The 27,204-nt window shown below is 44.7% G+C and overlaps 1 protein-coding gene across 1 annotated transcript in view; it reads right to left on the reverse strand.

The window, feature by feature from the left end:
• SMG1 (SMG1 nonsense mediated mRNA decay associated PI3K related kinase) overlaps window positions 1-17,832 on the reverse strand; it is a 69,511-nt gene extending 51,679 nt beyond the window's left edge. Inside the window, exons 1-3 of the mRNA XM_065645310.1 lie at window positions 17,560-17,832; window positions 7,617-7,780; window positions 3,673-3,828 (exon numbers count right to left, since the gene is read on the reverse strand). Of these exons, the coding sequence (XP_065501382.1) occupies window positions 3,673-3,828; window positions 7,617-7,780; window positions 17,560-17,648 (409 nt within the window). The 5' untranslated portion in view covers window positions 17,649-17,832. The remainder of the gene's footprint in view (window positions 1-3,672; window positions 3,829-7,616; window positions 7,781-17,559) is intronic.
• Between the last annotated feature and the right edge of the window lie 9,372 nt (window positions 17,833-27,204).

Here is a 27,204-nt window from a genome sequence, read left to right on the forward strand (position 1 = left end):
TGTTTCTTGCCAGGCATCAGTTTAAGCAATTAATTTTGAAGACACCTGACATTGCGAAGGATTAGGCAGGCTTAGCAAACATTAAAATAGCAATAAGAGTCTGAAGGATCCAACCTATGTTTTGTTCCTAGCTAGAACATGTTGAGATGTTATCTGACAGGAAAGAAGAGCACTTCTTTTAAAATGTTGCTGATTTTACAGAAGACTAAGGCACACATATCCATTTAGGAAGAATTAAGTTTCTTTTCCTTTGCTTTATCTGGAAACGACAGTCTTCAGTAGTGGACAAAAAGCCACATGTCTGTTGAAAAACATCCAAAGAATCATGATCAGCAAAGACACCTTCTGAAGCGGCACCTGAGGTGGTGCTGGGGGATGATGCCAGACTGGTTGTCACAGTCCTCGCTGGACCATCATTTCCACCTGACGATCTCCATGTGCTGCAGCCCCAGGCTTGTCAATACATAGTCAAACTTCTGAAAGATGGACCTCATGCAGTTACCCACCCAAAAAATCTGACCCGCCCTGGCGAAAGAAAGAAAAGGCCTATCAGGAAGGATGCAGCCTGCCCAGGGTGCAGCATGGCTGCTGTTTTCTTCAAAAGGTCAGGGGAAAAAAAAAACAAAACCAAAAAAACAAACAAAAAAACCCAACAATAACATTATTTGAAAGTTCAAATGGAATAAGTTTGGAAACAAAACATACGCAAACAAGAATGCAAGTTCTTTTAAAGCTTGGTTAGAATGGAAATTAACACAGACTGCGGTACACAAAATAAAAAGTGTAACTGCTGTTGATGAATAATTCCACGCGAAAACTCTTCTGCTAGGAAAGTACCGTGTTCTCCATTACTGAAAGTATCTTGAAAGCTTAAGCTGAATCGAATCTACACACGTTTATTTCCCTGTTAGACTGTCTATATATGAAGTCTCTCAAAACAGCAGTTTGAATCTGTCCTTGAACCTGGACCAAACACCCGGCCCAGCACAGCCCCCCAGCCCTCCCAGTCTGCACTGGGGACCAGCCCAGGTGGGTCACATCACATCACCAGATGCTGCTCTTGAAGGGCAAACCAGGGGCAGCGATTTGGAAAACGCTGAAAATTACTTCTACTAAATAACTTGTTGTAAAGTTATTCTAGGTCTTTGTAAATTCCCTAAAAAAGTCCCCCCGTCCCTAAAAATGTTGGTTGACTTTTCAATGTTAGATGAGATGTCAACAGCACGTATAAGCCTTGTGTTAATTAAATCCACAACTTGCAGCTTTTTAGCGTTGTCTTCTCTGCATTTGTCTTTTTGCCTGTAATCTCTTAATGGCAAACTAATTTATTTTTTAATATGGTTGTGCTGTTCTACATACCAAAAAAAAAAATCCTAAAACGAGAACTGTATAAATAAAACCACCACCACCAAGGTTACTGGTTTGAAACACACATTTAACTGCTGCTAGAACAAGACGTACCGTTCAAAACCCTACTAAAAGCAGCTTTGTTTTTATTCAGTTAATATCTGATGAATATCTAATTCCCTAAGAGAGTATTAGCTGCCTGTTGAGCCATAATCATAACCTACAAATAATTTTTTTAAAAAGTAAACTAGCCAAGAGCATGACTGAAGATATACTAATCAGAGGACTAGTTAACGACCACCTGTATGATTTCCACTTTGAAAAATCAGCAAGGGCTCAGCCACATGCTAACTCACAGAAGACAACTATTTTTAAAATTGCTTAACGCACACACTAACAAACAAGAGAATAATTAAAAAAATAAGATCTTGTTGCAACATAATCCCACTGTATTTTGAAGAAGACACAACAAAAATCAAAATGACTTGCTGAAACCTCTAAGTCACAAAGACAGCCCAGTTAAAAAGGAGGAACTCTTGGAATCCGACGTGTAGAGGAAGAGGACAGATCACAAACAGAACATACAAGTCACAAGCAGCGACTCCAGTCACGCGAAATTCTAGTTCCTAACATTTCAAAATTAAAGAGGTGCTCACATACCCAGGAGAGCAGTCTGAATTTTCTGCCAGTATCAACAGTAAATTAATGCACAAGCCCACTACCAGATGCACTATTCATAGAGCTCTCTGTTAAACAATTCTCTATTTCCTCTACATAGACATAATTTAAGACACTGAAAGGAGCGAGTAATTTTTATATCAAGACACCAGAATGGGAATATAAAGTCTGAGTTTAACCCATTCCAAAGAACAGGATTTTGCACCAGTCCTGTCACCACTTGCTCCTCAGTTCTTCCACCCGCAACGCACACTGAACACTGACTTCACCTTTTGTCTCCTCTGAAACAGGAATCCCTGAGGAGAAACAGAGTGTCCTCACATGTTTATAGCAGTCCTGGCATAAAGCAGACACGGTTTTTGTCAGTGTCTCAACTACCACTTACACTAAATGATGCAATAAATGGCAGTGCTTAGTCATAACGAAGATTTATTTTCTTTCAAAAGTCCTTGGTACAACCTTTTTTTTTTTTTAAACTAAGATTTAAACCCAAACAGTGGGCAACTGAAGCTTGCTTTCTCAAAAACGTGTGCCCAGCATTCTTGCTCCCTCTCTTGCAACTCTAGATTTCCTCTCGCTGCATGTCCCAAGACCTTGTCCACATTCTTAGAATCATAAAATCATAGAATCATTTTGGTTGGAAAAGACCCTCAAGATCATCGAGTCCAACCATAACCCAGCCCTGGCACTGCCCCATGTCCCTGAGAACCTCATCTCCGGCTGTCCAACCCCTCCAGGGATGGTGACTCCAGCACTGCCCTGGGCAGCCTGTTCCAATGCCCCACAGCCCTTTCGGGAAGAAATTGTTCCCCAGATCCAACCTCAACCTCCCCTGGCGCAACTTGAGGCTGTCTCCTCTGGTCCTGGCGCTTGTTCCTGGGGAGCAGAGCCCGACCCCCCCTGGCTCCAAGCTCCTTTCAGGCAGGTCAGAGATCAGAAGGTCCCCCCTCAGCTCCTGTTCTCCAGCTGAACCCCCAGCTCCCTCAGCCGCTCCCATCACACTTGTGCTCCAGCCCCTTCCCCAGCTCCGTTCCCTTCTCTCAACTCGCTCCAGCACCTCAAGGCCTTTCTTGGCATGAGAGGCCCAAAACTGCCCCCAGGATTCGAGGTCCGGCCTCCCCAGTGCCCAGCACAGGGGACGGTCACTGCCCTGATCCTGCTGGCCACACTAGTGCTGACACTAACCAGCTGGTGCGATGGGATGACTAGTTGACCCCCAGGCCAGCGAGAACAGATAACAGTTGCGCTCACCGTTGCAGGTTTTCCCACGCTAGGGACTCTTCATTGACAACTTTTTACTTGGGCAACAATTTTCAACAAATCCAAGAGCAAAAATCTCCTTCTTGGAGCCCTTGATCTCTTTGCCAGGTTTGGCTCTAGCCTGAATAAACGTTCAAAAGGTACTTAAAGGAAATTGAAAGATCGATAGCATAAGACAAGAGATCTGCCTAACATGTAGAAGGCTCAGTGCAGGGAACAGTAAAGATTAATACAAGATTACAGTTTCCATCAACATCATCTAACCACGTATCACAAAAAATAAAATCCACATAGATTGCCTAATTGTAGTGAATTTCTTTCCATATTCTAAACATGAGAGGTTGCCAAAAGAGATCCTCTTTTCCTGATAATCTGTGGTATCCTTACCCTGTGATTTCCTCATGTCTTTTGTGGCTAAAGCACGATTCCCATGCGGAACACTGGTAAAATCAGGGTTGGTCACATTGTTAACTCTCAGCTCTTGCCCCAACGACTTCCGACCATAAGTATTTTCCCCAGATCCTCCATTGACACTGTAGCCACCTGTGGAAAAAACAACGTGAGATTAAAACAGGCTGTCAGACCACATATTTAGCAGGCTCACATGTTACGAGCTATTCAATTCATATGCAAATTAGCAGCCCTATCCTCTACCACCTTCTTTAGCTTCCTTTTTCACTTTCACATGCAAAAATGTTTTGTTGTGCCCTGTAAGTCTCCAGGTCACATTTTCAGAACCTAGTAAGTTTTTGCAATAGTTTTCTTCATATGATTCAATGAAGTTTAACATCAGTTTTGTTGCATTTGAGGTTTTCTTACTATTACTTTTGACCCTGTATTTTACAAAGCCCTTCATGTCCAACTGCTAATACACATGGCTAGAGGCATTCACTTACTTGCTCCTTAATTATGCACATCAAATTTCCACTGTTTTTTTTAATAAATCCACCACACAGGCTCAGTAAAATGGCCAAAAAATGGAAGAAAGCTTGTAAAAAGCCACAAATTATTTATATGTACAGATTGAACAACTCTCCTTAAACGTACAGTCAGTATTTTTCATACACTGACATTATCTTTAATTAATTAAACTCAATCCTACCTTCTCCCACTTGAGATAGACACGGTACATCTTTGGTAACAATATAAAGCAGAAATAAAAGTGTCATTTTGAGTAATCCAATTATTCTTACTCCTAGACTCACAAGACTTTACACACTGAAATGCTGAAACCAAAGCTGTTTCCAGTTTGCCACAGCGCTGCGGGGAAGTGACACCGTCCCCTGAGCCTGCCCAGTGAAGAATCAACTCATCGAATTAAACCCAGAACAACACAAGAGATGCAAGAGGTATTTCAGAACAGATGTTTCCATGATTCCACCGGCCCCCGTGTCTAAAGGGAAGCCAAAGGAGAGGTCCCCGTGAAACCAGGCAACCCACCGGGACTACGAGATGGATAAAAAAAAATCAGTTCAAATATGAAGGGGAATCTGGACCTTAGCAGATGTGAAGAATGTCATCGTGAAGGCGAAACTTTCGATAAAAAGCAGCTGTGAACTACTTGTAGAAGTTTATGTATTTCTATACACACAGGACTACCCTACCAGAAAATCCTGTGCAACATCTCAGTTGTAATTCATTACAATCATAGTAAAGATGATGTGTATATTTGGATTTACAACATTAAACTCAATTTTTAAACATGAACTAGCATGTCTGCCACCTTAATGTTATTTTGTCATAACAAACCAACACTGTGCATGAAGGAAATTACTTCTAACAGCAATAATTACATTTCTGACTAAACAGAAGTGTATCACTAAAATTCAAAGCAACAAAGAAATTAATTTAACTGAAGATGTCAGATAATCATGCACACAGCCCACAAGCATTGACTATCAAAAATAGACTACTATCACATACTACTGAAGTTCTTAAAGTTATTTCATACTTCCCCTCTATCACAGAAAAAAAATCCCAGCTTTTTTTGTCTACAAAGGCATGTAGTATTTGTTACATCGTATTTGACATTGTCTTAAATGAATTAAATATAAACCTATATTCTCCCACTTCGCAAATAGATGGTACATCTTTGGTAACGATATGAAACAAATCGTCATTTAGAGTAACTAAAAAACAGCAGGGCAATCAGGTTTTTTGGCAATAAGCCTGTAAACATTACATTATAACTCTTCAGTTATCTGCTGGTCTGAAAAGTTTTTGAAAATCCTAATACATACAAATTCTATTCGCTTCCCTTTAAATGTTAAATTTGAGACCAAATAAGAACATGATCAGCTATGTTACTGTCATTAATTTTAGCATAAATACTCAGATACCAAGTGCAATATCTTTTTTGCAGTAAGGACTCCGAGCACCTGACACAGCTACAAATCAAAAGGGAAGAGAATGTTGCAGGAACAGAGAATATCTCATCTGTAAGTAAAAAACAAGGAGCCTTTTAGTCAGTTTTAAAAACTTAAATCTGCAAACTCCCCTGTCCTGTTTTATAAAGTAAAGACGACAGAGGAGAGAGATCTAATCGTAGCCTTCCACTGGTTAATGTGAAGGGTTATTTAAAAAAAAGAAAACAGCCAGCCAGGCTGATCTTACAGATGTAGAGCAAAAGGACAGGAGTCAGCAGCCATAAATTGCTGGAAGGGAAATTCAAGCTGAATCTGAGAAAGCAACTATTTACTGGGCACTGACCGGGCTGCAGAAACTCCCATCCGCGGAGGGTTTCAAACCTGAACAGCTTCCAGAAATTATCTTCATTATCAACACCAGAAACTGGGCTTGGGGCAGGGGAGGGGGAAACTCTTCTCAAGGATTCTCGGCACTTATGACATATGGTTGTCCAGGATGGAAAATCTAGGAGTTCCGAAAATGAAAATTCCATCCCAGCAGACTACAACAGATTCACTGAAAAACCTTAGTAAACAAAGAAACTGTTCTGCACCTGTAAGCTTACAAATGCCTCCAAAAAGAAAAATTAACTAGAGATACTTGGAATTGGGTTTTGTAGTACAGAATAGCCCAATCGGCTCTTTTGGGGTCACATCTGAACAGAGCAGCACAGCCCACGCGCTGAGCTGGAAGAGCCGTGGCCTGTGCGACAGCACCGGGGGGACCAGGGGCCTTTTGCTTTGCAACTTCAAACTACTTCACTGATTTAGTCCACAACTTATTATTTCACTATACTGGCTGTACATTCTTTAAATACTGGCACACTTCAAAGTATAAGAATAACCTACTGTGCCAGCCCGTGTGAAACACAGTAAAACTGAGTAAAACTCACACACTGACAAATATACTCACTTTCTAAGCAGTTTCTCTGCTAAAATTAACCCAATCTTACAATTCTCAAGGTATGCAGATAAACAAACACTTGTTTCACGCTCCTGCCTCCTACTAACAGTACCTACTACTTATAAATAAAAATAAATTTGCGTCAGCGCACCCAGCTGTAATTTTCCTAAGACGCAGCAATTCTTTACAGACAGTTACAAGGCAGATATAGCGGGAGTGCGAATGCTTTTTAGGTTCCTGAACAAAAACTCCCACACTAATATTACTGTCAGGTTTTTTTGAGTCTGGCCTGCCTGAATAAAATTTACATCGCCGAAGAAGTGACTCTGCAAGTAAAAAATCCTCCTATTCGATATCTGTATTTGGTGATTAAAAAAATTCAGAATACAGATTTCTTTTTCGTAAAGGTAAAAAATACACGATTTTGAATTTTCAGCTATTTTTTAGAGAAAGTATTTCCATTCTAAAAAAAAAGAAAATGGTATGAGCCATATATCACATCACATATATGAAGTCAGACTGGGGCACATAAAAGTAGAAATTCCCATTAATGACAAAATATAGATTTGATTCCCAAACTAAGATTCCAGTTTGCTGCAGCGAAGATGTAATAGATAATATACCAGATTAGCAGTCCATTTAGTCAGGCAGTTCATTTTCAATACCAGAAGCACTAGACAGTATTCAGGAAGAAATTACAACTTGCAGAGCAGACAGATCCAGAACACTGTTCTTCAGAAAAAGGGTTGAATCCATTCATGCACTAAGTCTCTTCCATTCCTCTCCTAACACAACTGCAGAGTTTTCTCACTATTCATATCACCCACAACATTTTGTTGGTCTCTGATAAACCTCTCACCACAGTGATACTGTGGTAATGAGTACTATCAGTTCAATTCCTTTTTGGAGGAGGAAAAAAAAAAAGAAAGAAGAAAATAAAAGAAAAAAATTCTCCATCATTTCAAGTTTACTGCCTTTCTGTGTTCCCTCACAATTCACACATGAAACAGCAATCTGAATACCTTTTTCTTCATTCTGTATGTCAGTGTGGACTCTGATATCATCGTGTCTTTGTCGAGACACCACAGCTGAATTTGAGGGTTGTAATCCATAGGAGGCAGAACTGCCCCGATCTCTGGATGAAGAGTATTTTAAATTGTCCTGGTCAGCTGATGCACTGTCAGTTCTATAAAGAGAAAAATATTTTTTTTTATGTAGGCGTATAACAGGAGTGGGATCCACATTCACTTATAAATGCAACATATTTAAATGACAATCCCAAATGTATTTTCCTGTGTTAAAAAAGTTGTATGTCTAACCTGCTTCTTAAGAAGTGACCTTAAATTCCCACTGGGGTTAGAATTCACTAATTATTACAGCAACATGCAAAGGAAACACATCCCAGCGTGCCACTGCCATTTCTCTGGATGGTCTCAAGTCTCTTATCTGTTAGATGCCTATATAAGATACAAGGAAAAATTACTTCCCAGAAGTGAAAAATAAAATACAACTAGGTATAGGTATCCACCACCTGAGAGTCATTACTGATCCACCCACGAACATTTACGTAAGACACTATGGGCCTTACTGAGCAACGTAAAACCACTTGCTAGATGGAGGTGTTAGGAGCCTGTAACTGATAAGCAATATAGGAATCATATTAATCTATTGAAAAACAAGCAAACAGGCTTTACTGTGGAAAAAGCTGGCATGTAAACTAAGAGCTGTTATCCTTTAGAGTAAATGTTGGGAGATAAAGAGTAGAGTTAAAAAATCTGCATTAAGTTTAAGCCACTCTCATTATCAGAAAACTGATTTATAGCCCAGGATAACATTTAAGGGAAAAGGTGAAAATTATGAAAGGAAGTCTTCTCACTGGACATGCTAAGTGATCTTTCTTTTTTTAAATACACTTAACTTTAACATATTAACTTATGCACGTGAGACTTCAGAACCTAAATTCAAGCAATCACTGTAAATGCATTCTTACAAGCAATACTGGAGGTTTTATATTAAAACTAGTAAAACAATACCCATCCTAAACAAAAATCAGTAGAATTTTGTTCAACTCAAGTATATTTGGAATCACGCTATTATTTACAGAATGCTTTTCCTAAGCAAACTCTGCTGTTTTTATTTTAAGCTTTGGATAGTTCATTTGATTAATTAACAAAAAGCAGGACAGGTCATTCCTTTTCATTCCTGTAAAATAACTACAATTTGTGGAAGCACAACCACCACATGTTCTTGGAAAAAAAGTCTTTCATTTTTACTTTTCAAGAGAACACTGTGGTTAGAACCAGTAGACAAAAATCAGGGAAAAGGAGTTAAATACATCTCAAGGCCAAAAGGGAAAGACACAGTTAAAATTTTTGACAAGCAGTTGTTAGTTAAGCTGTCCTGAAGGCCTGTCCTTCTCAAATACAGACAACTGGAAGAGTAATAGCATGAGAGCTGACATTTGCAAAAACAACTGGAATTAAACCCACGCCCCGACACTTTATTCTCTTGAGAATGTTAAAAAACAATATACTGTCAATGTGGAACAGGGTTCAAAATAAGAATATTGTGGTTTTGCCCTCTTCTCACAGAGAAAGGCTGACACTAGGTTTGCTTGGCAGGTATTATTCCCTTTTGCCCTGTAAGCAAATTCACCTCTAGATATACCAAATAAGACATTTTCCTCATTCAGTATTCACTTTGTTGAGCACTTGCTTGGGCTATTTTATAAAATAAGCTGTGCTGCTCAAGAGACAAAGCCTTAACGAACATCTTTGGTCATGATAGTCAACTAGGACTGTGCAAATACTCACACAAGTAGGACCTTCATCACCCTAAATCACACTTAAAGTTCTGCACTGTACCTTCAAGGGGTATGAAGTTTAAACATCCCTACCCTCCCTGCTCTGAAACCTCGGGAGACCCACAGCTCACTGAGGAACAGCATTTTAGTATGGAGTATTCAAATTATTCCAGCCTTTCAGTGAAACCAACTGACAAATTTTCAAACGGCAAATTTAAGTACTGATGAGTTCCCAATAGCAGCACTTTTTTAAGGTGATGTGATGTGCTGTGCTGTAGACAACATTGTCTCCAATTATCAAGGATTAACTCTGGAATTCTTAAGTCTGAAGGCAAGCTGATAAAACAGAGGTTTTAAGACTGTTCCGCATATCCCAACCAATGGAAGGACTATATGTGTTCTAAGCTAACCTCAATTCCCACAGCACAGCCTCTGAACATTTCGTAAAATTTTCCATTGTGGTAAAATCCATAAGCCCATTGTTTTCCTGGGAAGAACCACACACTCGCTTTGTTCTGTCTTTGGGCACAGATTTCTGCAAGCTAACCTGTTCACGCTTTATCATCCGACTAAAAGGTGAGCACGATTTTATTAAAAATATAGAATTTTTCTGCTTTGTATCAATTTAAGAGGCAGTAGCTCCCACTGAAGACATTGTTCCCATTACAGGTCTGTTCAGCCTGGAGCAGAGGAGACGGAGGGCAGAGCTCATGGGGCTGCAGCTTCAGCAGGGGAGCAGGAGGGGCAGGGCTGAGCTCTTCTCTCTGTGACAGTGACAGAACCCAGGGAATGGCAGGAACATGTGCCAGGGGAGGGGCAGCTGGACACGAGGAAAAGGTTCTTCACCCAGAGGTGCTGGACACTGAACAGGCTCCCCAGGGAGGTGTCACGGCCCCAACCTGACAGTGTTCAAGAAGAGACTGGACACCGTCCTCAGACACACGGTGTGACCTGTGGGGTGTCCTGTGCAGGGACAGGAGTTGGGCTCCATGATCCTTGGGGGTCCCTCCCAACTCAGGACATTCTATGATTCTCTACAATAAATGCATAGCTTAGATGTCCAGTAGTTTCTTCCCCTTTCTTTATGAGGCAGAGAAAAAAAAAAAAAAAAAACAACACAAACACTACATGGAAAGACAGTGTTTCCAGAAAACTAGGTTCTGTAACCCAGCTGGCTTCCACAGTCCCCACTGCTTTGCAGGATTTTGGAGGGAAGGAACTTGCAGTAGGATCCCCAGCACCCCCGGGCCCGTCTGCCCACAGCTGTCCCGTGTGCCCACAGCTGTCCCGTGTGCCCACAGCTGTCCCGTGTGCCCACCTTGTCTCCAGTGGGAATTGCACCGCAGGCTCCTGCACCAGTCTGGCTCAAGAGCTGGGGATGTGAGCCCGGTACCCGTCACCTGTGTCCCCTTACGGAGGAACCCCGGGTGACATGGGACACTGCTGGGTGAGCTCACAGCGCAGCACAGCCCGCGTGCGCAGCAAGACATTTCTTTCAAATACCATTTTTCGTGTCAGTAACTTATTCGTGATTTTGAAAGAACCCCTGCTTAGAACCCAATGCGCAGCCGCTCTGCGGACAGGACCTGCCAAAGTGCCACAAATAATGACTGTCACCCCTCCCTCCAGCAGGGCGGGCAGCTCTGTGCCCCCACCTCTCCACTGTCACTACATTGTGACAAGCACACAGGAGGTTACATGACAGCCAGAACGCTTCCCATCATCTTTCCAAAGCAGTCCGTGTAACAACAAATTTATCGGTTACATACATCGACATTGTCACAGACCCAAACAAACACTGTATACTAATAAAATCACAACAGACAAGGTGAGCAAGGCATAAGCACAAGTACAAATACAAATGTGATATTAGACAAAGCTGGCACAGGAAATTGCAAGAACAAGCATGCCGATGATTACCTTGTATGGTATTTGCCACTTTGAGACACTAGTCTGTTTTATTTCCACCTGAACAGCTCATTGATGGAGATCAAGAAAAATACTTCAAGAGCTCACGTGACAGTTTTCATCCGTGCTGGTTCTGGTGGAAAACCACCCGATTTCCACCAACACCAACTAATTTCCTGCACACACAGTTTTGGCAGCATCATTTAGAGGGAAGAGACTGCACTCAGTTTTCTGCAGAGTGATTTTTAACCTGTCTCTATCCAGCAGAAAAACAGTTCACCCACCTAAATAAGCAGAAACGGCCACTAATTCTCCCTTTTAAAAAAAAGCTACTATTTTTTTTTTCCAGGGACATACAAAAGGAAAGTTAGACTTTTCCAACAATAAGTGTACATCTCATTCCAGCAAGATTATCAGCATGTTTTGACTGGCCAGTTTGTATGACTGAAGAAAGCATGGCTGGGAAACACTGGTTTAAAACTAAAAATCAAAACACCAAACTTTTTATCTAAAAAAAAAAAAAAAAGGTCAATCAAAAATACATCATTTTTCTTTAGTGATATGGAAGCCTTAAGAATTTGTGTCCAAGAAACTTGTTACAAACAATCTGGTGCATACTATTCACTATCTGTAGCTCTTTCAGAACAAGCCTGCCATATGGATATTATTTTGAGACAAAAATCACTTAATTATTCTATTTGATTTTATTTCCGAGTAAAGGATCTACATGGAGGATTTATTCTGAGACAACTCTACTTTATAAGCTGTATTATTGTTCAAGTCAGTCAATTTTATTAGCTGATTTGCTCTATTTGCCAAGTTTGTTTGCTATAACCCAGATAAATTCTTCACTACTTAAAATCTTTATCAATAAAACATTTAGAACTTCGAGTCACTGTATCCACTTGAATTAACTCCTTCCCACCGGGTTTCCAACCGTTCTCCTACGGGCAGGCAGAGCAGTGACCACCTTCCTTTGCCACACTCCTTTACCATCCCTTGGTTCATCTTGCCAAGGCCAAGGCTGGCTGAGCTCAGCTCCAAGCTGACTTTTGAGAGCACAACAGGAGTGTCAGTGGCCATGCTTTGTACTAGTGAAATAAAAACTAATTACCTATTTTCCTACTGCAGTTCTGCCACCTCTGCTGCTGGACAAGCACCTGCAGCCGCAGCAGCTTTTCAAATCGCCTCTGGATTCTGCATCACTCCATACGCAGGAGTTCAGCAATGTCCTTCTGTCCTGTGACGGACATAGGCAGTGAAATGTATCACATATATGCATTCTGTTCTTATTTTCCCATAGGCATCTTCTGATAATCATTTTGGATACAGGATATTACGCCAGCTAAATCCTTGGTCCAACCTAGTACAGCTTTTCTTGTCTGGAAGACTATCTGCACTCCAAGTTCCTTTTACTTCCCACTGACATGCTTTCATCTTCTTTCATCTTTCTCACATCTCATTCTCCTCTGTGTTTGCATTAAAAACAAAGGCTTTCACATTACAAACTTAGGCTCCCCCATTTTACCCACCTCCCCCCACCCAAAAAAAAGCTCTTTGATCTCCTACCTTCCCAACCTTATCAGCATATTCACCACACTCCGGTGTGAAAAGAGATCAAGAATTACTTGTTGCCGGTTCAGAACTGAACCCATTCCTGCTCAGCATCTCCCACACGCCGTCCACTCAATCTCCTCCCAAGGCTTCTGTTGACCTCTTCACAATGGCATCTCACCTGACACTGCATCTCGTTCTCGAAGCTGCCTCCAACATCACAGACTGTTTTTCTCTCTCTCGCCCCACGTACACGTCTGTCTCACTCTTGCACTCTCCTCTCTCCCAGCTACCCCTGAGGAGATGGAGAAGCTTTACCAACTTTCATCCTTCATGACTCTGCGCCCGTTTTCAGATAATTCCGGCGACATCCTCAAACAGATCTATGTTGTCAACTTTCAGGTCTCCCAGTTACAGACCTGCCCAAACTATGATTTCAGCCTATTTCTCACAAACGTTTTCTGTGTACCTTGCTGCAAGCGCAGAACAAGTCTTTGCCTCAACTTTCCGTATACACAGCACCCACTGCCACCACCCTGCCGGTCAGCCAGCATTACGAGAAGACAACATCCACAACAAGCGCTTGCCGCCCTTCAGAGCCGCAGAAAGCACCGCTCTAACCATCCCTTTCTCATCCCATTTCCCCTGATGAGTTTCTTTGCTCCCCGCCCTGTCTTTAATTAAACACAGGGTACTTGGTGTCAATTATAAAGTCCTGGCCAATACTGCTCTCTTAGGTTATAAGCTACCCGGAAGGAGAGCCATATTTTAGTGTCTTGTCTTGTCGTGTCTAGACCCACAGGGTCCCAGACGGTAACTCGTTTTGGCAGGCACCGTGCTAACAAATTAGTAATTCCTAACACTGACTTACATTGGCGGAGAAGGATACACTTCATTTTCAAGAACAATTTTTAGTACTGCATCTGTAAGACGCTTCTGGAACTTTTCTCAGATGTGATAGATTTTCTTTTTCACTCTTCCATAGACTCCCCTGCTAACCTACAATTCTGACAGGAGAGACAGAAGTCCTGTTAATTAAAATCTTATCTTCCTTTTCCCACTTTCGCCTAAGAACAAGCAAGCCCCGGTGCACCCTGCACTTGTTAACCTGCTCCCCTGCACTCGCACTCCTGCTGAGCACCACCATCAGCACATCCAGCTGGCTTTGCCACCCAGAGTATTTCCCATCCAAGGGAACTGCTGGAGAGAGTCCAGTGTAGGGCAACGAAGATGCTGCAGGGAGTGGAGCATCTCCCGTGTGAGGAAAGGCTGAGGGAGCTGGGGCTCTGGAGCTGGAGAAGAGGAGACTGCGGGGTGACCTCATTCATGGGGATCAATATGGAAAGGGGGAGAGTCACGAGGATGGAGCCAGGCTCTTCTCGGTGACAACCAACAGTAAGATAAGGGGTAATGGGTGCAAACTGGAACACAGGAGGTTCCACTTAAATTTGAGAAGAAACTTCTTCATGGTGAGGGTGCCAGAGCCTGGCCCAGGCTGCCCAGGGAGGTTGTGGAGTCTCCTTCTCTGCAGACATTCCAACCCGCCTGGACACCTTCCTGTGTAACCTCATCTGGGTGTTCCTGCTCTGGCGGGGGGATTGCACTGGATGAGCTTTCGAGGTCCCTTCCAATCCCTGACATTCTGCGATCCTGAGAAATCTTGCTTATGGCAGTATATAATTACCTTTCAGTACTCTACGGAATTAACTCTGCTCACACACAAGACCTGCACACTGACATTTTATTTCCCCCCCCCCGACACCCAGAAGTCGTATCAGGGAAAATGCAGTGAGATCTGTCAAACAAAAAGAAAAAAGAAACAAAGGTGTAGAAATCTATGAAGATTAGAAGGGGGAACAAGATCTTATCAAGCCTCCTCAAAAAACTCCCACTGTTCTCTGTCACATACATCCTAAAAAGTTGTTGTTTTGCTATTAAGTCAGTCTGGTACACCTCAGTGCACACACTAATATGCCCATATACACCAGGACATCTTCTCCCTGTAACACACAGCTCTGTCAACACACACTGTAGGAAAACCAGTCCTCGTGCATCTGACAGACATGCCTGCATCCATGCAGGCACGAAGAAAGAAAAACAAATTCCAATTTTCTACTGCTCTCCGTTAAAGAGAGACTTTCAGTTTCACAGTTTTCACCCCAAGTCCCAATGCTGATTAGCATTACTAAAAGTTGAGAGGACTCTGGTCCTAGTAATGAGAATCCATCTAGTGACTTTTACACACACAAAAATAGACGTTTAGAAACACAGTCCATCTGATAATAAACCCGCGTGATAGCAGGTCCTTTTTTCTCTGTTAGGAACTTGAAGCAACTACAATTGCTGCCGTTTTCATTACTTTGGCCATGAGCATTCCCTCTTCCACGCCTTGCAAAAAGCATTTACCAGCAACATCACCTCAGCTAAATGAAACTAGCAGTCAACAGAAAAGAAAAATGAAAGAATATATATACACACACATATATATAAAAGTATATATAAGTATATTTTCGGGGCGGGGTGGGGGGTGGGGGGGGGAGTCCAAGAGCATGTCTGAAACAATTGGCAAAAAATAAATACTCATTGCCAGTTTTATTTAACAGATCTCCTTTATCTCCTTTCAACCATGCATATGAATCACTTTCAAAAATTAGTTAATGCCAAAACAACAAAGACTGATTTAATCTCTACTTCATTCTTTAGGCTCTTACTCCAGACTCACAGGTTCCATATCACCCAAGCTATCTTTTGGAGGTTTAAAAATGTGGAGCACAACATACACAGAAAAACGTGCTCTGTGTTTGGGACTGTGAGAACATTTCTGACTCCTGGGCTCTCTCACCAAATTAAAAAGAAAACTATTTAAAGGAAAGGCTAAAGTTAAATTCTTACAGGTGACAGGATCAGTGAATAGGTGTTACCTGTTTCTTAGCAGGGGCCCTAAGCGCACAGTGTGATGGAAACACTTTCTGTAGTGCTTTCAGATTTTTGTTGTTGCTGTGGCTTTTTGGATCATTATTTTAGCAGCCCAGTTTACAGCAGCCAGATCTGGGAGCTGCGGAGGCACCAAACTACAGCATAGGGAACAGACCGGTCAGACTCTGAAAGGCCAGACTAACTTCTTAAAGAAGCCTTATCACCTTCCTTTCACCCCTAACACAACCAAACCTATCGCAGACAACGGTCTACTGGAAAAAGTCAGCTTCCTAGTCCTCGTAAGATGTATTTTTAGGCTGAAAAACAGAACCTGTGACAAATTAATATATCCAAGCAGCAAACGTTTACAGAAGCCATCCACTGCACAGACACAAGATGTACATGCAATTTTGTCCCGGTGGGAATGTCAAGAGTTAGTGTCCAGAACTCCAGACTGCAGCCCAGAAATCTGAAGGAAAGCAGTCATTAAGAAGTAAGGGAGAGACCAGACTTCTTCACTCCCCCCCAAAAATCTAGGTGCTATAAGAAGATGTCACCAACGAGATTTGTAACTTAAGTGAGGAAAAAATATTAAGTTATTTGACCAAGTAGTTCAATAACAGAATAAATCAGAATTTAAACAACCATGCCCCACACCCCGTTAAGAATGGAACAGCCCCTGGCCTCAGCCCTAGAGGCTGCGCTGCCAGCTGTTCATGCAAAAGGAAAACCTCCTGCATGGTAAACAGTGAAGTTACATCTGTGTTTCATAAGATCTACCTTCACATTCACCCAGTTCTCCTTGTCTAAATCACATGTGACTGGACTGTCATCTGTAAATACATTCCCAAGCACGTGCCACACTGGTTTTTGCCAGAAGTTTAAAAAGTAGGATCCTATATTATTTTAAAAATTTAAAAAAAACACTAAAAAAGGCCCAAATCTTCCACATTAAGAAACAGCAATTTCTACATGACAATTTTGACTATTAAAATAGCAAAGCAGAGTAGTGCAGCAAATACATTGGCATCAGGTATACCAGAAGTAATCAAGACCTGAAATACGCTCTCTATACTTGACTAAAGAAGTCAACAGACTTTGAATTTCACTTCCTAAGAAGTAAGGCACCAGGTATAAACACACCTTACAACCTAACACATCGTATGAGCTCTCACCCCGGTCTACTCACAGCCCAACTACTTTCCAGAGATAAAAAAATAATAATAATCCCGTAGTATTTTTTTAACCCTCAGAAGACCACGAGTGCTTCTGCAGCCTCCGCTCTTCCCTCATTAACTGCCAGCTGAGAACCGGGCTGAGCAAACCCCGGCACCAGGCCCAGCCCCGGCCCGCACCCCCCAGCCACAACCCGGTACCGCCGGTACGTTACAGCCCCGAGCCCGAGCGGAGGAGGGGACAGCGGGGGAGAGCGGAGCGCGCTGCCCGGGGTCCCTGCGCGGTGACACACCTGTCCCTGTCCCGCCTCCAGCCGCCGGGACGCGGACCCGGAAATCCCCTCAGCGCCCCGGCCCGGCTCCCCGCAGGGCACGGCCGCCCCCTCCCCCGGCCCGGCCCGGGGCCGCCGCCGCCCGCCCCGCGCTAGGCCCGGCGGCCGCCCGCCCGCCCCTAGGCCCAACAGCCAGGAAGTGGCTCCGCCGGCGCTGCGGGCCCGCGCCGCCCCGCTCCCCCGGGCCCGGCCGAGCCGCCAGCCGCAGCGCCCCGCCGGCCCGGCCCCCGCGCCCCGCGGGCGGCCTGGCCGCGCCCCCTGCCCCAGCCCTGCCCACCTGGGTTGCCAGTCATTCCAGCCCCGCGGGTGGTAGTGCTGCCTGCTGCCGGTGCCGCTCAGCCGAGACCCCGGGGCTCTGCGGCTCATTACCTTGCCCGAGACGGCATGGCCGGCCGGGCAGCGGCGCGGGGCAGGGGCGGAGGAGGACGGCGGGGCGAGGCGCGGGCGGCGGCTCCTCACTGGCGCTCCGCGGGCGGCTGCTGTCTCTGCTGTCTCACACCGCAGGGAGGGGACGCGGCCGCCGCGGCTGCTCCGGCTGCTGCCCGGGCGCGCGGCATGCCGGGATGGCGGACATGGGCCGCCCGCCCCTCCGCGGGGCACGCCGGGAGGGCGGCGCCGCGCCGGGGCCGCTCCGCCCCCGCCCGCCCCGGGACGGGCTTCCCCGGCCGCGGGGTCCCCGCTGCCGCCCGCCCCGCGGGGCCCTCCCCGGGCACTGGGCGTGGGGGAGCGGGCGGATCGCGGCCAGCCCGCCTCGGGGCGGGAGGGGAGCGGGGCACCCCCGTCCCCCGGGGGGAGCCCGAGGCGCCGGGGCCGGCGGCTCGCAGCCCCTCAGCTGTGAGGGGAGGGCAGCCAGGGGATCCCAGCCTGGGCGGCGGGAAAGGGGTCTGGGGTACCCTGAGGGCACTCCCGGTCCCGCGGCTGCCGGGGGAGCCGTAGGATCCCAGACCTGGGCGCTGAGGGGAGCCCGGGCCTCCTGGGCGCTGAGGGGACGAGGCCCCGGGCGGGAGGGCAGCCGGGGCTGGGCCCGGAGCTGAGCGGGGTCCCTGCCCCGCTGCCGTCCGCCCTGTGGAGGGGACACCCACATCCCCCTGCCCCTGTGCTGCCCCGGCCCCTGCTGCCCTGTCTGCACAGAGCCGGGGCTCGTCCCCACGTTTCTCCCTGTCAGGACGTGTCACCCGTGTGTGACTGCCAGGGACAGGTCTGCTGGCTGGCAGCGGGCAGCAAAAGGCTGTCTGAGCCCACCCTGAACACCGACTAACCCCCTGAAGTTTCTCCTTCTTCCTCCCAGCTGCTAAACCACTTCAAAAGCAGACTAGTAACACAGCGTCTTCCTAAGCCTGGATGACTTTTCTACCTCGAGCATTTGCCAGAAGGGCATCTGATGCCTGTCGTGGCACAAGCCTGTCTGTAAATGGGAAGGCAGCCAAATCTGAGGGGAGAAAAAAAGGCTCCTCGATTCGGTAGACATTCCGAGTACATTTCCCAACAAAGACGTGAAGACTGTCTTAGGCATATTTTTATTTCTCCTGCAGGACCTGGAAACTTACATTAGCTGATTTGGTAAACCTAGTTCCTGACTGCAGAATATTTCCTTAGTTTTGAAAAATTATTATAGTTTGGTCAGATACTCAGCAAAGAGACCTGAATAGATCAAACTTTATTTATTTTTTTTTTTAATTACAATATGCTAGATTTGAGACCACTGAAAGACCTGAGGAAACTTTTAGAATTCCCCTGTGCCCCATGTGCCAGGGCTGGTGATTTAGCTGGGACAGACGGCATGCTGCCACCTCCCTTGGCCGCTGGTGAGTCCATAAGCGATGCGCGCAAGCCACGTACGAATATCAAAATCAGTTTCAGGACAAAAAAAAGAAAATTGAATCAGAGGGCTTCATTGCACCATAATGCCATTTTGGTGCGATATAACCCCGTGCCCATCAGCCTGCGTTTCAGCTGACATACACTTGTATATTGAGTGAATCCATTTTGCAATCAGTTCTGTGAGCCGTGACAGATCTTTTTTTCCCTTCTTTATAATTGAGATCGACATCTAGAGTTACACAATATGCAGCAAAATTAGGTTTTTATAAATATAGCAACCATACCTGCTGCAAATTTGCTCACCCTTTCCAACAAAGTCTAGCAGATCCCCTGCCCCAGTGATGCAGCGGGTGATGATTTTTATTTTTCTTTCATGACTGAGTAGTATTCCAATGGTAACAACATTAATCACTTGAGGGGCAAGGTACTACTAGGAATGTATTTTTAACCACCTTTCGCATTAATTTAGCAAGGGGAGGCCAGAAAGCAAGCTGTCATATTATGTCCAACAACTGCCTGCTTAAAGTAGGAGTCTAAGAACCACTGAATCAGCATTTGGTACCATGAAATTTGTATCAGAAATCCTGTGTTCTAGTAGTGAACTCACTGCAGTCTGTGTTGGCTCATGCAGGTCCCTCTTCTGAGGGCAGTTGTCTCAATTTTCAGAATGGATCAGTGATGCGGAGCTTTAGAAACTGCTGTTGTGCATAGCTGTAAAACTGCAAAATGTTACGGAGTTCCCAAATGAAGAGACGGTCTTGATCTCTTTCTACGAGATTATTATAGGTATTCTAGATGACAGTTAAAATGCTCATCAAGATTAGTGAGATAGAGCAATAATTATTTGGATAGCACTTTCGCAGTTGCAGGTTTCAATCAGCCATTTTGCAAAGGTGCCATTTAGACCCCATGATGAAGCCCGAGGAAGCTGAGGACATGATTTTCGAAACAGACGTCTAATTTTCTGTCCTCAAGTTGGGGACTTCGGTTTTGGATATTTAGTGGCCGGTACAGACACCAGTTGGAGCTGCAGATTCTTGTGTCTTGTTAATAAATAAATAAATAAATAAATGTGTTTAAATCTGGACCCTCTCTAAATAGAAATGTATGGACTTAGAAGACCTGTCTTAATTCTCAGAATGAGTCGGTGACACTCGCAGAGATACGTCTCCTGCCTCACTTCTGGGTATAAGCTCAATCCTCTCCATCAAACCCTCCACATCCATCCTAATGCAGAACTCTGGAGCCACAGACACTGTGAACCACACTCCTCCTGCTTTCTAATTCATAGTCATGATTTCTCTGTTCCATATATAAAAGAAAGACGTATTAATCTGAATGTTATTTTTACTTGGAATAAAGTGCAGATTGTATATATTTAACATGCTGGAATAAGGCACTAAGTACCATATTGCATCTTTTACATCTTATATTTCCTTACTAAGCAGTATGTCTAGAAAAACCTATGTGTGCTGAGGATTACAAGTCACTTTTGGCCCTTGGCTCCCTCTGATCTGTACCAAAGCTACAGGTTGCGAGAAAAACAATCACCAACCACGAGAGGTAAAGAGATGCTATTTCCTCTTCTGGAAATACGACAGAAGCCAAGGAGCAAAGCGGTAACTAGAGCAGAGAAGCACCGGATGCCAACATTCTGTATATTGCAGATGGCTGCCTCTTAAAAATTAGAAAAGATTCCTAGAATAGTTATTCCCTATACCTGCCAATTCTTGTGCTTTGATGGCAGGATCTTGTTTTTATCAGTAACCCACCAGATTTTCAGTCGAATGGTCCCATACGCTATTTTCTGGCTGCAGCAGACCCAGAGCTCCGGCGATGTGTGGCCGATCTGTGCGGGCGCGGGGCACCCAGAGCCCCTGTGCTGGTGGCACAGGCACAGTCGCTCCCTCAGGACTCCGACCGATTTCTTCATTAAAAGCGCTGGTGGGTATAATGTCTGTCATGAACAAATGGTGCGGTCCGTACCAGGGCCTACCTTGTTTCGTCCCCAGCTGGAATTTTTCCTTATCCTATGGGGTGTATTAATACAGAAATCCCACGTATGAATAGTCCTAATTGCAAGGCATATTGAACCATTCTAGAGTTTTGTGTTGAAAATACTTTTAATGCAAAAAAAAAGGTCAGTCTTATATTTTAGAATTCCAAAACAAATGTGCTGTGATTTGAATACTAACAAAAATAATCCTTTACCTTCTTTTATTTACCTAAAAGACTGAGGAAATTACTACTTTACTTTTTCTGAGTATTTCTAAGGCCACTGCGCATTTCAGTGGGATGGCATATGGAGCCATCTGCTCCGTTTCCTCAAGGTCTCTTAGAGGACAGCTTTTGCTGAACAGTGCTCCTCTACAGCAGTGCAACGAATACAATACAGTCGCTTCCTTAGAACTTGCATTTTTGCTCCACTAAAATTCTTTAAGGCTATTACATCTTTAAGGCATTTTACATCTCCTAGGTGGGGTAGCATTATGTACAGTATATGAGTAAATATTTGAGTTCCTGTCACAGGCGTTCATTATAGATTTATTACATCATAGACTATAGAAGTCCTTGGTTGGGTGTAAAATCTGTTTCTTCATGTTGTGTTTATTAACACTATGCTTTTCTGTTTATTAACTGTATGCTTCCTTAAATGTCCTAGGCATCATTTACATATTACCGGCAACCGTCATATATAATATATAAACTGAGCACTTCCATTCCTAAATTCCTAAACAAGCAGTTGTTGGAGTTACTTTGGCCTGACAAATACACAGCCTAAGACAATTGTAGGTCTTTAAGTATTTAGGTCTTGATATGTCCGAGGGAAAATGGTAGAAAAGTAATTTTTTTGTCAATACAGTCAATCATAGAATCATTTGGGTTGCAAAAGACTCTTAAGATCATTGGGTCCAACTGTTAACCCAACACTGCCAAGTTCACCTCTACCCCATGTCCCTGAGAACCTCATCTCTGTCTGTCCAACCCTTCCAGGGATGGTGACTCCACCACTGCCCTGGGCAGCCTGTTCCAATGCCCCACAGCCCTTGGAGGAAGAAATTGTTCCCCAGATCCAACCTCAACCTCCCCTGGCGCAACTTGGGGCCGTTTCCTCTCATCCTATCAGCCCTATTACATTTGTGACATTTCAGCCAGTGTTAAAACGACAAGCAGCCCAAAGCAGTAGTTTCCATGCTGGTCTTCAGGAGAGCAGAAACTGCAGCAATCCTTGCAGGAGTTTTGGAAGCCACACAGAACGCCCCTGAGGAAAGTCACGGCCTGCATGTTACGTAGTTACACTGACAGCATCATGGCAACTCGCTTAAAAAAATTTCTCAACACCTGAAAATCAGACTCTTTGTGGAACAGCTGCATTGGTAGACAGCGCTGGCTGAGAATCAAGCGTGCTTTTACTCACACGGAATAAAATGTGTGCCACGAGCAGCAGCTCCCTCGCTGCTGGTCACCGGGACAGCGCTGTCCCGAGGTCCTGTCCCCTGTGCCCAACCCGCGTGGCTGCAGAGCCGTTCATGTGCTGCAGGAGCGGCTGTCGGGAGATCGCTGCTGCCGGCGTGATTTCTGGAGAGCCTGGGCAGGAGCTCAGTGAGAAACGCTGCGTCCTGCACGAGCGAAAAGCTGAATCAGGACTTGGGAGCAAGGGGATGTTATGAAATGCTGCACAGTGCTGGCACGGAGCTGGCGATATCTGTGCTGCACTGCAGAAAAAGACCAAGCTGGAGCAGGAAGCAGTTCTATTTTACCGTGGGTGCCAATAGCACAAGACTATTGCACCGTGAAGTCCTTTTGAAAAATTAATAGTGTAGTTAATGCTTCACCTTTCTAGTGAATCTGATAGTTTCCATCTGTTACAATAACTGCTCTCTCACATAAATTTTCACGCTCTGCAGACCCAAGTTTATGTCACGTGTGCTGAAGGGGTAATTTGAAAGAAGCCGCCAGAAAAGTATCAAGCCCTTAAGGCATAATAAGCCCAGGGAAATTTGTTTGGATGGTGTAATGAATCTTATGTGTTAGTTTAGCTCAGTTTGGTGCTTATTGTTGATAGCAGAGTGCTATGAAAATTAAAAGAAAAATTGATCTAAGAGGTGCAGTACAATTAGAAGTGAAACATACAGTAAACTCCCCCAAGTTATTTATCCTTTAATCTTCTCTAATTTTCACTGCTTTTTCTGGGCTTATTTTCCTACCTGTTTTTTTACCGTGTTCCAGGTATCAACAGTACCAAATCCTTATGTCTCTGACTTTCCTTAAAGCCTCTGGAAAAGACTTTGATGATGCCACTAAAGATGTCACTTGGGTCATACTTGGGGTGACAGCTCAATAACCAGGGAAAAGAGCATCAGAGCAGGAAAGAGAGAAGCCCTGGAACCCGGCTCAGGAGAGGTTTGAGCAGCAGGTCCTCACTCACCGGCGTACGCTGCTCTGACCCACAAGGTCTTCCATGGGACTCATTTTCTACGTGAAGTACAACCAGCTTATCTGTCCATTTTGCACACATTTCTCAAGTCCCGCTCAGGCTTTCCAACAGTCCTTCTGAAGGGTGTTTTTGTGGAAACTCACAAGTTGAGGTGTTTGACCACAGAGCTGGCAATGGAACCAAAAGTTGTTACTAGAGGACCCACGGCCCAGGGACCACACAACCTTTGCTTTCATTAAAAAAAACAGCTAAATCGCCTTTAATGCCTCTGGATGTTTGTGTGATAACATGCTACCATGGTGGAAAAACCGTCATCAGCAGAAAACAAATGGATTTGGACACCTTCACTCGTGGCATGTGGATAAAGCTGCAGCAGCAGCAGCAGTTGCCCCACTCCAGCCCACCCATGGCTCAGATGGATGGATGGATGGATGGATGGATGGATGGAGGACGAGCATCCCCGTAGCCGCTGTCAACTGGCACTGTCTAGAGCAAACCCAGCAGAGTTCAAAGTCTCCACAGTGGAACTGAAGCCCCAGGCACTACTTGTTTGAAATCTCACCTGCATAGTTGTTATCGCATGGTATTTTTGTGAAAAAGGCTGTGTCCCTGTCTAAAAATGAAACAATTCAAGCTGAATCAAACGAGAATAAATTGCCTTCTACTGCCAGATACATTCAGTGCAAAGACCTGGTATTAAATTGAGCCTGTGAAAAGCTTCATGTGGGAGAGCTGTCTCGCATTATGTAAAAGAGAATCTGATTTCCCAAATAACATGCATGCATTGTAACCACCAAATCATCTTCCTCTAGTGCCCTATCTAAATCACTACAATTTCCAGCTTCTCTAACAGCAGCCTTACAAACCACAGCTTCCTTCAATACGCAGCTTTGACTCATCTCCAGGGCAGGCTGAAAGAAAGAGTATGCGCTCTTGTGCATAAAAATGTACATTGTTCCTGGTCAGCCTGAGTGCTGACTTCTTCCCAGTTTGCAAGTTTTGCTTTTTCAGCCTTCGTAAAGTTCTCTTAATTCAGTTAGTGTGTGTTTACAGGGAAAACTCCAATGATTTAATCAGAAATAAACGGAAGAAAACCAGCAGATCTCACCATGTAGTATTGACGTGTTCTTTTAAATTTTTTTTTGGTGATTTACACACCATTGATACTCCTTAGTCCTCACTACTTGTGATTTCTCCTGTAAAAAACATGTTATTCTGTAAAACTCCACATATTTTAAAGCTTTCTAGGCAGAAGTTACATCTTTCTTTATGTTTAGCACAGTAAGACATTGATCTAGTTGGGATCTTGGAGCGCAACATAACGTCAAATGTAATAATTCCACTATAGAAGAGCCCAAGAGCCTGAAGTTGGTGGGAGCTTCATCATGTGGAGCAGAAAGAGCCCTTGAACAGAGCAGATCTCTCTCCTTCTCTTTCTCTTTCCTCGGTATTTTAGACCGTAGTTTCTGCTACACTTGTGCCCGGTTCCCCGTAGCGCAGCCGTTGGCCACGGACCACAGCTCGTGCAGCCGATGTGTACGGCAGCGTCACAGCCCTCTGACCCGAAGGCCAAACACAATCAGCCTTTCCTTCAGCTGGGAAGTCATCGACAAGTGACACAAACGTATTACTGTCACCCAAGTTCCTTTAAATTCTTATTTGATACATTAATTTGATTGTTTTCAGCCTATAGTTCATAAATACTTAATTCCTTTGGTTCATTGATCTCATTGCTCCTCAATCTTGCAGATCACCGATCATTTAGAATGAAGAAAATTAACCTTGAAGTAATCAGTAATGCACAAGCATAGTGCTTCATCATGGTGCTTTTTCTTGTTATTTCTGTTCACTGATATTAAAACAGGCAATGTTTTACTCTCTCAGCTCATTCATTCAGATGTTTTTGTAAAACACTGACACTAGAAGCTGCCCTGCATTTATTCTGTGCCTGATGTGCGCATCAGTTAAACACCTACTCTCCAGATAAATGGAATTCAGCTCCAAGCACGCAGACCAGTCCACCAACCCCAGAATGATGTGGTCACAAATCCATAAGTCCTGGCTGGGTTCTGTCACCGACACACAGCTAAAGAACACGATGAGCATTCAAACGCTGAGAAGAAAACGCATGATGAGAGAAAACAGTGACACTAAGAAATGTAGCAGAACGAACCGGAGCTGCACATGTATGGCGTATACATACACACACATATCTGGATCAACATCACTGATTTTCTTTAAATCTGGAATCCAAGTTGAAAAAAAAGAATGTCTAAGTTTGAATAAAATATATCCTTTACATTTTGAACTCCGTAACATCAAAAACGACACCGAAGCCAATTAGAAAGCAACCCGTCACTTCTAAGACATACAGAAATCAATTGTTTGAGGCAGATTTTTAATGTATTTCCCTCCTCTTGTCATGCCGCGCTGCCTGGAGTGTATGTTCTTTTAGCTGGGTTAGGCTGCTCCTAGTACCTGCTGAATATTTATGGCTTGGCGTTGTGCTGAAGTGGTGATTTGGAGACTATCTGGCTACTTACTGATACAGGTGGGCTCTGGTCTACCCAGGGAGATTAATGGAGTCACTGTCCCGGTCTCAGAGCGCTCCTGTGGCCTCCTAGCCCTGCAGCCGAATGACCGTGTATCTGTTCCTGAATTACTGCAGGGCACAGACCAACCTATTAATGAAAACTGGAATTGGGGATTATGCAAATATGTCAGACTGTGCCCAGGAGTGGGGAAACAGGGCAGGGAGCTGGGAGCTGCAGCCTCAGCTGCCATCTCAGCAGGAACTGCAGAGCTCATGAATTCCCACCTTGAATGTGGAACTTTATTATTTTGTAGGATCCTTATCTAATTTTTGCTTGCTCACTTGCACCCAATTTGAAAGGGGTCTTCCCATGGTACTGGGTCCCCCCTGGACCGGGCTGCAAAGATTTTTTTCCCTCCTGTCTCAGAAGGAAGATACCCTGGTGTGCACAAACCTGCTACTTGCTGGCCCTTCAGCTTTCCAGTGTACCAGCTGTTGTAAAACCCAAATGACAACTTCTCTTTTGTCTTGGGCTTCTTAGTAAAGCCACACTTCTGTGCTGGCCAAAGTGGTTTAAGCGCACAGTGCCAGCGCACGGTCAGGTTCCTCCAGCCTGCTGTTGCCCTGTCTATCGTTGGGATGCTGCAGCCGCTTCTGTTGCAACTGTCCCACCGCTCTCCTGGGAGTCAAAGTGCCACCACTCCAGTGACACAAGCTCCGGTCCTGCCCCAAGCGGGATGCAGCCTTCACCTGCGGTGTCAGGATGCTGACAGTCCCCTGGGAGCTGCTCAAACCAAGCTGCAGATCATAGAATCGTTTTAGTTGGAAGAAACGCTCAAGATCATCGTGTCCAGCCACAACCCCACCCTGGCACTGACCTCATGTCCATCTGTCCAACCCCTCCAGGGATGGTGACTCCACCACTGCCCTGGGCAGCCTGTTCCAATGCCCCGCAGCCCTTTGGAGAAGAAATTGTTCCCCAGATCCAACTTCAACCTCGCCTGGCGCAACTTGAGGCCGTTTCCTCTGGTCCTGGCGCTTGTTCCTGGGGAGCAGAGCCCGACCCCCCCTGGCTCCAAGCTCCTTTCAGGCAGGTCAGAGATCAGAAGGTCTCCCCTCAGCTCCTGTTC

The sequence above is a fragment of the Caloenas nicobarica genome, chromosome 14, assembly GCF_036013445.1.
Source record: "Caloenas nicobarica isolate bCalNic1 chromosome 14, bCalNic1.hap1, whole genome shotgun sequence".
Taxonomy (NCBI): Eukaryota; Metazoa; Chordata; class Aves; order Columbiformes; family Columbidae; genus Caloenas; species Caloenas nicobarica.